The following is a 13,441-nucleotide window of genomic DNA, read 5'->3' as shown; positions in this document are numbered from 1 at the left end:
TAACTATAATCAAAAAATAAAATTGAGGCTTAAAAAAATCATAACAAATGATGTCATTTGATTTAAATTTTTTTATAAAAAAACAATCTCACATTGCTAAGAAACATAGAAGAACATCTCAAAAGTTTAAAGAGTAAAAATATGAGAACAAAACAATCTCACATGGCTAAGAAACATAGAAGAGCATCCCAACTTACTTCTATAAATAGTAGAGATAATTTGACATTCAAAATCATGGAGCCTTTTGGTGAGCACAAAGCGAACTATTCTTTCACTTCAATTGAGCTCAAATTTTAGGCTTCAATTGAACTTCTAATTTTTTTTTTTGAGTTCGAGCCTTTTTGAGTTCAAGTTTTAATATTATATTTTAAGTTCGAGTTGAATTTGATAATTTTTAACTCGTGAATTTTTTAATCGAGTTGAGCTTACTTTTAAAGTTTTCGAGATCGAGTCGAGCTTAGCAATATTCGAATTTGGCTCTGGTCGTTGAACAAACGACGTTGTTTGGTTAAATTTTTTTTTTTTAAAAAAGTAAACTGGCTGTTCAAACCGATTTTATCGATTTTCAACTGATTCATTGTCAGTCTGATTTTGTGAGGTAACCGGACTGGACAACCGGTTCACAGTTCAACCGATTCAACCGGCCGATCTGATCCAGTTTTGATAACCATGGTTTCACCCAACTCAAGATGGACAAGGCAATAATGAGAGAGAAACAAAATCAAAGGAATTACTTGCAGTGTTTTCACTTCACTGATTTCTCCTCTTTTTTTTTTTTTTGTGGGGACGAGAAATGCAGCAGTTGTGGCAGCGAAATCCCAGTTTCGATTTAGGGATGTTTGGGGCTTTGAGTTCTTTCATCGTCATCCTTTTCTTCTTCGCACTCTGTATCTGCATTCTGCATTGCCAACCGAGAAAAAGAAAAGAAAGTTCCTAAAAGACAAGAGCGTGTGACCTGTCATGTGCCATTATCAATGGATTCTTTTCATTTTTTGCTCTCCTTTATTTTACTTTACTTCCTATAACATTTAAAATAATTAAAACCGCCTATTAAATCTCTTCTTATTTGATATCATTTTAATTGTTACATATTAGACGTGGTAACTGATATTATTTAATTGATTAGTCAAATTATTAATCTTTATTTCTCATAATTTTGTAAGCCATAAATTTTGGACTCACTCTTCTTTCCTTCTCTAAAGTTGTCTTTCTCTCCCTTTAGGATTAAATTTAGAATTTATAAAAAATATATATATTAATTTTAATATTTAATATTTTATTTTTATTAAAATTTTAAATATAATATAACATATTATAAAGAGAAATTATTTGATACTTGCACCGTATAAAGTTTAAATTTTATAATCACGTAAAGAGGGAAGTTCGACCCAATCGATGGGTTTGGATCTAATCTAAATATCTAATTTGATATGGTTGGATTTAAAAAAAAAACTAATTTCGGGTTTAAGAGGTAAAATATTTGACTCAATCTAATATAGTAATAATAATAATATAATTGATCTTTATATATTAGGTCTAATAAATATAATATTGCTTTCTTTATATTTTTTTTATCAAATAAATCTTTATTTTATTTAATAAAAAAAATTATTATATATTTGTGTCTAGACATGTAAGGTAATGTCAAATGCATGTTTTTACTTTAAAAATTGAGTTGATTTTTGAATTCTGTGAATTTTTTTTTAAATTTGGATTAGATCATATTTCAAGCTGATAAAACTCGCCTAAATTCATATTAATTCGCAGATGGATGAAAGGATGTTATACTAAAATCAAATTCAAATATAATAAAAAAATAATCCGATTTATAACTATTACTTCAAATAAACCTATTCAAATATTATGCGACATATTTAAATTATTCTAAATCACTAATTATAAATTTTAAACTTTAAAATTTTAGACCTAAATCAAGAAGACATATCGTTTGTAGAATATTTGATATAATAAAACTTAAAAAACACCAATTCACTTATCGGAAATTGAAGCCTCCTATCGGAGTTCATCTAAACCACATAAAAGTATCAAAATTATCGCACTACAATTCTGCTGCAGAATACATTTTTATAATATAAAAAATACAAAGAAGGAAAGACCTCAACTTCTCTATTAATACTGCCCAGAATCAACCAAATCTGTCTATCCTTAAGAGGAAACGTGGCATCCATACAAATTCAGTGTGTGAAAAGGAGTGAACACAAACAGACTGCTCTTTTTCTCTTTTTCCAGTTTCTGAGAGCATCTGAAACACAGAACATTAAACGAATTTTGCTTTTGAATTCTTTGATTCTTCTTCTTCTTCCCTCGTATCACCATCGTCATCATGTGTAACCAAACCACAACCGCCGAGAAATCATCTCCGACCCACATTTACTTCGATTCCCCCGAAAAGCATTGCCGTGGAACTGATTACCTATGCTGTTCAATCTCCGACATCATATCAGAAGCTAAATCACTTTTCAATCTGGCCTTCCCCATAGCTTTAACCGGTCTCATTTTGTACTCTCGGTCCATCGTTTCCATGCTCTTCCTCGGCTATCTCGGCGATATCGAACTCGCAGCCGGCTCATTAGCGATAGCCTTTGCTAACATCACCGGCTACTCGGTTCTTTCCGGCCTTGCTTTGGGTATGGACCCGCTCTGTTCCCAAGCGTTTGGAGCTCAAAGACATAAGCTTTTATCGTTAACCCTTCACCGCTACGTTGTTTTCCTGTTATTCACTTCCATTTTTATATCTTTTCTTTGGATAAACATGTTCAATATCATGGTTTATCTTCAACAAGATCATAATATCACCCGCATCGGCCAAAGGTACTTGCTTTTCTCCCTCCTCGATCTCTTCACCAACTCTTTCGTTCACCCAATCCGCATTTACCTTCGCGCTCAAGGCATCACCCGCCCAGTCGCTTTAGCATCCTTCTTCGGCACCTTTCTGCATTTGCCGATCAGCTTCGTACTCGTTTCGCATTTTAACTTCGGCGTCTCCGGCGTTGCGGCTTCGGCTTCCATATCCAACTTTTTTGTTCTCATCTCCTTGGTTGCTTACATTTGGGTCTCGGGCATCCACGAGCCGACGTGGGAAAAGCCGAGTTTTGAGTGTTTAACCGGCTGGAAGTCACTGCTGAAGCTGGCCGTGCCGAGCTGCGTTTTGGTTTGTTTGGAGTGGTGGTGGTACGAGATCATGATCGTGATGTGCGGACTTCTGGTGAACCCCAAGGCGCTGGTGGCTTCAATGGGGATACTGATCCAAACGACGTCGTTGTTATACGTTTTCCCTTCTTCACTTGGTTTCGCTGTCTCGACTCGCGTCGGGAACGAGCTAGGGGCGAACCGTCCTTACAAAGCGAGATTATCGGTGGCGGTGGCGATGTTTATATCGGCCATAATGGGTTTATCTGCTTTGACGTTTGCGACGGCGTTGAGGGATAAGTGGGCCCTGATGTTCACATCTGATACCCAGATCTTACGGCTGACATCCGTTGCACTTCCGATCCTAGGGCTGTGCGAGCTCGGAAACTGCCCGCAAACGGTGGGATGTGGGGTCCTCAGGGGGAGTGCACGCCCTTCCACCGCAGCTAATGTGAACCTCGGTGCGTTTTACTTGGTGGGCATGCCCGTTGCGGTTGGGTCCGTGTTCTATATCGGAATTGGCTTTTCTGGTCTGTGGTTGGGTCTACTCTCGGCCCAGGTGTGTTGCGCCGGGCTTATGTTGTATGTTGTGGAGTCCACTGACTGGGAACAACAAGCTAAGAGGGCCCGGATGCTGACGTGTATAGATATAAGGCAACCGGATGATTTTGATTGTAATAAGGGTGAGGTAGAACAGCCGTTGACATGTTCTGCTTAATTAACCCCAATTAGTAAATTTACAAAAAAAATTCTATTTTCAGTAAATTTCTCTCTTTTCATTGCGTAAAATTTTAGTCAATAAAAAAATATAGACAACATATAATTAAATGATATAAAATTAATAGATTATACCGTAACTATTTAGGTTAAGAGGTGGAAATCGATTAAGTTTTGATCGACCCAGTTATTATAATTTTATAATTCTTCATCTGTCATCTAAGATAAATTTAATTATTTGATCAGAAATCCAACTTGATTTCTTCCGTAAAAACTCGCATCTAAAACATATATACCATTTTACTCACAAAATAAAGATTAAATGAAGTAATATATATAAAATGACATTAATGTAATTATTCTTAAAATATAATAGACAATTATATTATAATACTCTGGTTGGGTTGAGAATTTTAATCCTAAACTCAAATTTGATCTTATCCTTGAAAAACGATTTAATCTAAACTCAAAATTTCAATAAAAATTCAGACTCCATAAAATTCAAAATTCGGTAGATACCCATCGAATTTGACTCTCAATCTCTCATATCCATACCTATTTAGATCATGATTGAACTTTTATTTTGAAGAGAAAAAAACTTTAATTTAGAATTACATGTATAATTATATGTATAAATAATATATATTTGCTATCAACAATTAATAGGTTTACTAGGATGAGATACCATATTCTTTAAGCAAAGTCAGTGATTCGAATCCTGACGTTTGTAAATATAACAAATTAGGTATTGATCTATTGAAAACGAAACACACTTTAAAGATATATAACTGCTCAAGCTTAAAACCTCTAAAAATAATAATATTTTCTTTTACTACTGAAACCTCTTGATGATTCTAATTAAACAACAAATTCTTTTAACCAAATATAAACCCTAAATCCTGAATAACTCTAAATATATAAAAAAAAAGCATACTGTTTTGGTCGATATGCCAAGCCAGAACCCAGAACAGGCCTCAGTTGAGGACAAAAAGTAGAACAAACTACTCAACACAACAACAACATGATGTATTTTAAGGAACAAAGTTATAGTCCCGCTGTCCACTCTTGTAATCACCCGATAAGAACAGCAACCTTCTAAAGACTGAATAGTTGTGGGGGTTTTCTTTTTCATTTTTAAAGCTCCAACTAGGTCAACTTGCTGCTGCTAATCATATCGTGTATCTTTTTCCAAGTTGAACAATCCTATACGCATAGCTTATAAGTATTGGGATTATACTAAGAATCCGAATCAAGTTGGTATTCCTTTTATAGTAAAATAGAGGAGCCACACCATTATTTTATTGCATCGTGCTTCTCACATGGTTACCATAATTGGCAACCACTCCATTAGTTTAACTCTACGCATCTTTGTTCCCTACTATACCCCGTCGGATATTCAACGTCAGAAGCAGCAGCACACACATTAGGGTTGGTTTCCATGATTCAAATCCTACACGTTTGAACATATCGGACAAGCGCGTTAACATCTCCAACGCTTCCGCTGTCGTGTTTCATTCGGTTTCAACTTGGAATTATATATACCTTTTAGGGTGTGTTTGGTTGGGGGAATGTGAGATTTCTATGAGAATGAAATCCACATTCCCCGTTTGGTTAGTCGGAAATGTCATTATCAGTAATCTTACATTACTAATAGTGGATTTTTTTTGGGTATATTACCGGGAATGTCATTACCTCCCTTTCCTTAGGTAATGTTGGATTATCGGTGTTTTGGACTAAACTATCCTTAATTTTTTTTTCTTTCAAAAATATATTTATTCTGTCATTAAACAATAAAAATTTTATCAAGGTTAAATTATAAATTTATCCTTAAACTATTTTAGATTTACAAAAAAAATATATAATTAAAATTTTATATGAAGTTCATGGGTTAAAATAAAATTTTACCCTTTCATTAAACCTTTTTATATTTTTAATTTTGTAAAAAAAAATATATAAATTTTATGAATTTAAAATTTTTAAAGAAAATATATAAATATTTTCCAACTTGTTAAAAAAATATATAATAAGGACAATTTGGTCAAATATACATTACAATAATCTTTTATTCATTTAACCAAACACGGTAATCTAACATTCCTGCTAAACCAACCAAACACAAAATACAACATTCCCAGTAATCTTATTCCCTAGTAATCTTTTATTCCCACTGGTAATCTTACATTCCGTTAACCAAACGTACCCTTAGGGTAGGAATGGCAGAACGACCCGAACCCAACGGGGAAACCCGAAACCCGACTAAGTTCAGGTCGGGTCGGGTTTAAAAAATTTCGGTTCGGGTCGGGTATTGGGGATTTTTTCGGGTTCGGGTTCGGTATCGAGGCAGGGTATCCCTGCCCCGACCCAACCCGATTATATATATATATAATATTTTATTATTTTATATTTTTAATATTTAAGTGATTTAACCTAGTTTTCTTAGTTCTCTCCCGATCCTCACTTCACTCTTGTATCTGCGGCTGCTCTCTTCGTTCTCCAGAATCCAGATCCAATTTTCTCACCATCAACAAATCTTTCTTTCATCATTCATTTTCATTTACGAACTACGGTTAAATTGCGCCCGGTAAAGTCAGTCGTCAGGTTCGTTCTTCCTTTATGTGTTTACTTTTCTATACATTCGATTCTGCTATTTGATTTTTAGTTTTGTTACTTTCGATATGGTTGTGTATTTCTATCCTTACCTTCTCAGTTTCCTTTAATTTTGGTTCTGAATCTAGTAGTCACGGTTGATTTTTTGATTAATTATATTTTGAGGGGCTTTTGAATCGGATTTAATCTCTGGGACTTTGAAAATATGCTTGTCGTAAAAATAATGGATATTTTTTCCTTTTGAAAGTTTAAACTTCTCTGCTTCATGGAAACAACTAAAACCCACCCTTGCCCAGAATTTAGGATTATAGAACAACACTGCTTTTCATTGGTCGGTTAATTTGAGCTAAAGCAAGATTTATTATATGATACTGGGTTTTGTATTTATTTCTCGTATTTAGGTTTTTATTTTGTTAAGGTTATTGCAATTGTTTTAAGATTTTCAAATTTTCATGCTGGGGCATACATGTGTGCGTATCTTATTTCTTGCGACTTGTGTATTTCCATGGTCTTTCATAAAAAAAAAACTATTTAGATGTCCAAACTGCATTAAACATGTTTCTCTAATTTTGTTCTTAGTGGGGCATACATGTGTGCGTATCTTATTTCTTGATTTGCCATATTGATACAATACATTTAAGGAAAACTTGAAAGTTAATTGTTATATATGCTTTTTTCAGGTCATATGGAATCACAAGGTAATAAATCTACTTTAAGCACTCATACTCCTAGTCCTTTAGGAAGCAATCAAGGGGTAAAAGATTCCAATCAACCACTCCCATGTAACTCTGCTACACAAAACGAGTCTGATATCCAAAACGAGTCTATTACCCATGAAACTTTCGATGATGCTGAAAAGTCCAGCGTTAAAAGGAAAAAGATCATTGGTGTGGAACCATTTTAAAAAAATGAAAGTGAATGGTGAAGATAAGGCCGAATGTAACTATTGCCAGAAAAAATTAGGAGGAAATAGCAAAAACGACACAAAACATTTACTAGACCATTTTGAACGTTCAATGCAGACACTTCAAGGAATGATCTCGCGGGTATGATAATTGTGCACGAGTATCCTCTTTCAATGGTAGAGCACCATGGTTTTAGGAAATTTGTTAGCGGCCTTCAACCTTTGTTTAAGGTTCCATCTCGAAATACCGTCAAGACCGACATCTTAAAGATTTACGAGTTTGAAAGGCAAAGAACTATGAAGTTATTGGGGAGGAACACAAGTAGGGTAGCAATTACTATTGATATGTGGACAGCCAACCATCAAAGAAAAGGATTTATGGCGGTCACTGCACACTTCATAGATGACCAATGGAACTTGCAAAGTCAAATCATGAGGTATATTATAATATAAATTTAGTTTAATTGTATTGTTTGCACTTATACTAATGTATTAATTTGTAAACAGGTTTATTTATGTGCCATGTCCACATACAACTGATGTTCTTGCTGAGATGCTCTATGGTTATTTATGTGATTGGAATCTAGATAGAAAGTTGTCTACTCTTACCGTTGATAATTGTACCACAAATGATTCAATTATCCACAAGTTATTAGAAAAGCTTCCATTAAGATCACTCATGTTGAAAGGCCAGTTGTTTCATATGCGTTGTTGCGCGCACATTCTTAACTTGATTGTTCAAGATGGCTTATCTATTATCGAGGAGGGGATTGAAAGGATTAGAGATAGTGTTTCGTTTTGGGGTGCATCACAAAAGAGGGAGCAAAGATTTGAGGAAGCAGCTCATCAGCTAGGAATAGAATACACAAAGAAGTTGATCATTGATTGCAAGACTCGATGGAACTCTACTTTTTTGATGCTTAGTGTTGCTATACGTTATAAAGATGTTTTCACGCGATTAAAGCTAAGAGAGTCAAGGTATACTTGTTTGCCAACAGAGCTTGATTGGGAGTTAGCAAATGAGATATGTGAAAGACTGCAATTATTTTATGAGGTAACTCTTATGTTTTCTGGTAACAAGTATCCTACGGCGAATGTCTTTTTCCCGTTGATATGTGAGATTGGTTATTCTTTGTGTGATTAGACAAAATCCGAAATTGATGAGATTAGTTTGATGGCATATAAAATGATTTCTAAGTTTGATAAATATTGGTCTGTAATTCATGGGATTATGGGGATAGCGACGGTTTTAGATCCACGGTACAAGTTAAAATTTGTAGAGTTGCTTATGCATGTACTTTATGGACCTGAAAAGGCAAAGGTTGAGTTTCAAACTCTTGAGGATTTTGTTAGAACTTTATTTGAAGAATATGAATCTACCGATCCATGTGCAAGAAGCTATGAAGGTATTACTGTATTACCTATAAAATATCAACTTTATATTTATTTTTATATAGTAAACTAAACATTACTTCTATTAAATTATAGGTGGTGTGCATGGTTCATCTTCCATGAGTTCGGGATTGTCATCTGAGTATCGTGGAGGATGCAAAAAACTATTGTCCGACATTGCTTCAATAGCTAGTGAGAATGATGACTCGGGTGATATAGCTCGATTGGACAACTACTTGAAAGAGAAGCTTTTGCCTAAAGACGTGGATCTTGATTTGTTGGTTTGTTGGAAGACGAATGGAGGTAAGAATCCGACACTTCAAAGGATAGCAAAAGATATTTTGGCAATTCCTGTTTCCACTGTTGCCTCAGAATCCGCATTCAGCACTAGTGGAAGATTAATAAGTCCACATCGAAGTCGACTTCATCCAAAAACTTTGGAGGCTTTAATGTGTGCGCAAAGTTGGTTGTTGAATGAGATTCAAGGTAAGTCGGTAACACTATATTCTATATTAATTTATATGCCATTTCTTTTTTGAATAATATTTTTGTTAAAGATAATTTATGTTATTTTGTTTATAGAAACTTGTTCAGAAGAGACCGAGGCATATTGTCGCTCTGTTGAATATGATTATGACGTGGATGAGGTAAATAATGTTTATAAAAACATTACTATTTTGGTAACATGCTTTTATAATTATGAAAGTAAAATTTGGTTGATTTATTGTCGCTTTGTTATGTAGTCTTTCCATTGCTAAATAAATAATAAACTTTTATAGAACCTTCTTGAACTATTGTGTTTCTTTTCTTGAAGTCGATTACTCTTATAAATTCCTAGGGAACATGCTCCAGTATAGAATATTATAGAGAGTAAATAGTCGGCGATTTGTTTCTTGTGGTTGCACACTTTATGTTCAAGTCTTTTTGGTGTCATTACTTTCTCAATCTTTTCCTATTATTGTACATTTATTAGGATTTTTCTGTTTTTATGTTGGATGTAAATACTATTTCTAATGGATGTGCAGGAGAATGACATTGTAGCAATCATATACGTTACATCTATAATCCTTTATTACTTGATAACTTGTGTCATTTGGTTGTTTAGGTACCTTTTACCGTTGTTGCTTCAGTATGATTCAACTGCAGAGGAATGAGGAATCTGATATAGCAAAGTCCCATGGTGTTGGTGCTAGCATTCAAAAGAAGACTGGGAATGCTGTTTGGAACTGTTGGAAATTGTGATGTTTGTAACTGTTGGATGAGGGAAATTGTGATATGGAAATTGTTATGTTTGGAACTGTTGGTTGAGGAATCTCTATATTTCTTTGTCAACATTACTACTTTGACGTGAATGATTGCTAATATAATTTGATGTGGTCTTTTAATCTTATTAAATTTAATAGCTAGTCGTCTAATCTCTGCAAAATTACATAATGTAGCATACTGGGAACTTTAAAATGGACTTTCACAATTACTTCAGCAGGTTTGATTATGGATTATCTAACACCAACATCAAACCACTTTTGAAATTTGAATAACCATCCTTAAACAATAACATAAATTATGCCAATTTTTGTAAATGATTGGCATACAGTATTCGGGTCGGGGTCGGGTACGGGTATAAAATTTCGGGTCGGGGACGGGGCAAAAAAAATCTCCGACGGGGCGCCCCGATAAAAAATCCGTCAGGGATCGGGTTGGAGTCGGGGACGGAGATTCATTTCGGGTTCGGGGACGGGGCGAACAAAACCCGCCCCGAACCCGCCCCGTTGCCATTCCTACCTTAGGGTTTTATCAAAAGCAATGCAATGGGAAGCAAGAGGTGCACTAGTTATATGTGCTTGTGCCTATACTTGATCGACTTGACATAGATTATTAATGCATAAAAAATATATATAATATTTCTAAGATGTTTATAATATTGAAAATCACAAGTTGGATATTCAAAATACCTTATATACTTTTCGAGGTTTTTTTTTTCCATAGCTATTAGTATTCGATTACTTAGTCGATTAATTCGAATTTGAATTTTTCATATTATTTACAAAATCTAATATCTTATCCCGTCAGGTGAAATTTCTAACCAAATGCAAAAGATGAAAATTCTGATCGAACCTCCTGCAATGTTAGGGAAGGTAAGCTTTGTAAAATACGCATTCTTAAAAACGCAACTGATATGATGTGCCTTCGACAAAAGAATGCTATTTAAAAAAAAACTTTTTCAAGCGTCATTTCCAAAAATAATTATTATATGACTATTATTCTCATAAAATTATAAAAAAATTGGCTTCAAGTTACAATTTGGTACTTATTTTTTTAGTTCAATTAAATATTTGAACTTAACTTGTTAGTCCAAATTGGTATCCGAATTAATCCAAATTTGATATTTATGATAAATGACTTATTTAATCATAAAACCATATTTAAGATTCAATGCATTAAAAATATTTAGGTACAAAATCAGATCTTAAAACCGATTCAGATACCAAAATATATTTTCACCCTAAAACTAAATCTTTAAAAAAAACATTTTCCGTATCTAAAATTAATTTGAAGACAATTTGGGCTGAAATAATTCTGGGCATTTTTGTTGAGAAAAATGCAGAAGCCTACTTTCAAAAATTGACCCAAAATGGACTGCCCAATCTACTATATAATGAAATTTGGGTTTCTGGTTGTGCAAATCATGTATGGCTCTATCGAGGAATAATCTAAACTAATGAAATTTTATTTAAATTGTTTTCTTTTAAAAAATTATGAACCAATTAGGTCTTAGTTTAATGGTGAAGTTGACACTCTTTGAGATTTCAGATTTGAGTCCTATCGATCTATCATGCAATGTGAAGGGGCGAATATTGTAATTATGACCAATTATAATCATATAATAAGCTATAGTATTTACTAAAGCCCCATTGAGGAAATTTTAATTTGGGTCCTTGTAAATCAAAATTTTGTTTCGCTTCTTCATGATTTTAAGAAGAAAGGAAAAGCTGTTTTGGCGGGATTAAGAAAAATGGATGGTTTTCAATGAGACATGAATAATTGGTCAAATTGAGTCATACATTAGAATTTTAGTATTATCGGCTTAAATATTGGTCAAATTAAAATTTTGGTTTGAATACATAGAGTTGTTGTTTAAATGATTTTTAAATTTCTATCAAATTTGAAATTAAACAAGTTTTATTTTAATTTTTTCTTTTTTTTTATAATCACTGCTACCCAATTTATTTATTGATTAATTCAGATCGAATATTGCAGAGGCGATGACGACTATCTCAACCCTGTTTGCTATATACGCAAACTACACGATTCAAAGCCTTGGTCTTGCTTAATAGATTTAGTGCTCATATCCCTAGACTAACTAATTGTTAGTATTTTAATTTTGTATTTGTATGATCTGAACTATAGTTTGATTAATAAAAAAAAACTCGAGTTTGGATTAATTTTTTTTATAATTGAATCGTGACTAGGGGTTATAATTTGACTCGAATTCAACGGGTTCTGACTCAATATAACCCTATATGTTCATTTTAATTTTTTAAAAGAAGAAAAGTGTACTTAGATTGAATCGAGATTTGTGAAGGAAGAGATCGGATCAGAATCGGATTTAATGAGAAAATCTCTAACCATAGATAAAAGTTTATTTTTTTTATATATTTAGAGATAATTGTTATAATATCTCTCTATATTTCTTTTATTTAGGTATCTATTTTATCAAATAAAAATTAAAAAAAACCGTGTCCTGCATATCGGATGTGAGCTTTACTCTAAAATTCGGATCAAATAGAATCTATGTAACTATGATGGGGTCATTTTTTTTAATCATACTAAAGAAAGTGTAAAGAAAATTAGATATACAAAAGGTGGAAACCAAATTTATCTCTATCAAGATGCGGCAGCACTTCGTCAGAGGGTTTATGTACAACTGTCATCATAAAAGACCGAGGAAACGAGAATTTCGCTAGAGTATCGACCGCTTAGTTGGTATTCGTGGAATTCAATTCATTGAAAATCAATCATCCAGCCATTAAAATTCAGTTGGTCAGATCAGATTAAATTTTAAATAAATATATATATAATTTTTTAATCAAATTAAATTAGTCGAAAATTCAACCCAAACCAATTCATGATCATCCCTCGACACATCTTATGAACAGATAAAATCATAACTTATACAGCACAGTCGTACACATCAAATCAGTACAAAAATGTTGATGAAAGCCACCTTGTATGAAATTTTGTCAACTTTAATGTTATTTCTTGAGATACGTCCAATTGTCATGATCTCGTTTTAGATTTTGTCTTTCTATCAACGGTCTGGGATCAAGCCACTGCCAAATGCCCTCACACAATGCATGGTTGAAAGATAGATTTTAGTACAAAGAAAAATGTATATTATATTAATATATTTTTACCCAATTAATTAACAAGGTGTATTGTATTTCGAGAGAGGATATCAATTCCATTAAAACCGAAAATTAGATTAAAATATATCGGAAAAGAACTATTAATTTTATAATTATGATTGTAAGATTGATCTTTCCTATTTGTATGTCATCTACAAATTTACCAATTCATCCTTCCCTCTATCCCCTATTTACTTCTCCATGCCATTCCTCGACATTGACACCAATTTCGGAAGAGACATGTAAGGGGATATTTCGGTTTGCA

At 33.4% G+C, this 13,441-nt stretch overlaps 2 protein-coding genes and 1 long non-coding RNA gene across 3 annotated transcripts; all 3 read left to right on the top strand.

The window, feature by feature from the left end:
• Positions 1–2,313: 2,313 nt before the first annotated feature.
• Positions 2,314–3,868, top strand: LOC120192289 (protein DETOXIFICATION 51-like). The gene has a single exon (XM_039195079.1). The coding sequence runs from the start codon at positions 2,345–2,347 to the stop codon at positions 3,866–3,868; it is 1,524 nt and encodes a 507-aa protein (XP_039051010.1). The 5' UTR covers positions 2,314–2,344.
• Positions 3,869–7,522: 3,654 nt separating this feature from the next.
• LOC120192287 (zinc finger BED domain-containing protein RICESLEEPER 2-like) lies at positions 7,523–9,077 on the top strand. The gene is made up of 5 exons (XM_039195078.1): positions 7,523–7,815; positions 7,886–8,432; positions 8,523–8,784; positions 8,867–8,980; positions 9,064–9,077. Exons 1-5 carry the CDS (start codon positions 7,523–7,525, stop codon positions 9,075–9,077), a joined length of 1,230 nt encoding a protein of 409 aa, XP_039051009.1.
• Positions 9,078–9,114: 37 nt separating this feature from the next.
• Positions 9,115–9,903, top strand: LOC120192359. Its single transcript, XR_005522770.1, has 3 exons — positions 9,115–9,256; positions 9,353–9,417; positions 9,876–9,903. It is a non-coding gene; the product is annotated as an uncharacterized LOC120192359 (long non-coding RNA).
• Positions 9,904–13,441: the final 3,538 nt, after the last annotated feature.

Source organism: Hibiscus syriacus, unplaced genomic scaffold (genome assembly GCF_006381635.1).
Source record: "Hibiscus syriacus cultivar Baekdansim isolate YM2019G1 unplaced genomic scaffold, ASM638163v2 tig00116974_pilon, whole genome shotgun sequence".
Classification (NCBI taxonomy): domain Eukaryota; kingdom Viridiplantae; phylum Streptophyta; class Magnoliopsida; order Malvales; family Malvaceae; genus Hibiscus; species Hibiscus syriacus.
Note: the sequence above shows the minus strand (reverse complement) of the source record. Positions and strands in the feature narration are given on the sequence as shown.

Bases quoted from the DNA above. Each gene is read 5' to 3' on its own strand.
- LOC120192289 (XM_039195079.1), top strand. From the start codon at position 2,345: ATGTGTAACCAAACCACAACCGCCGAGAAATCATCTCCGACCCACATT.
- LOC120192287 (XM_039195078.1), top strand. From the start codon at position 7,523: ATGATAATTGTGCACGAGTATCCTCTTTCAATGGTAGAGCACCATGGT. The intron at 7,816-7,885 runs GTATATTATAAT...ATTTGTAAACAG, and splicing joins TTGCAAAGTCAAATCATGAG to GTTTATTTATGTGCCATGTC. The intron at 8,433-8,522 runs GTAACTCTTATG...TTGTGTGATTAG, and splicing joins GACTGCAATTATTTTATGAG to ACAAAATCCGAAATTGATGA.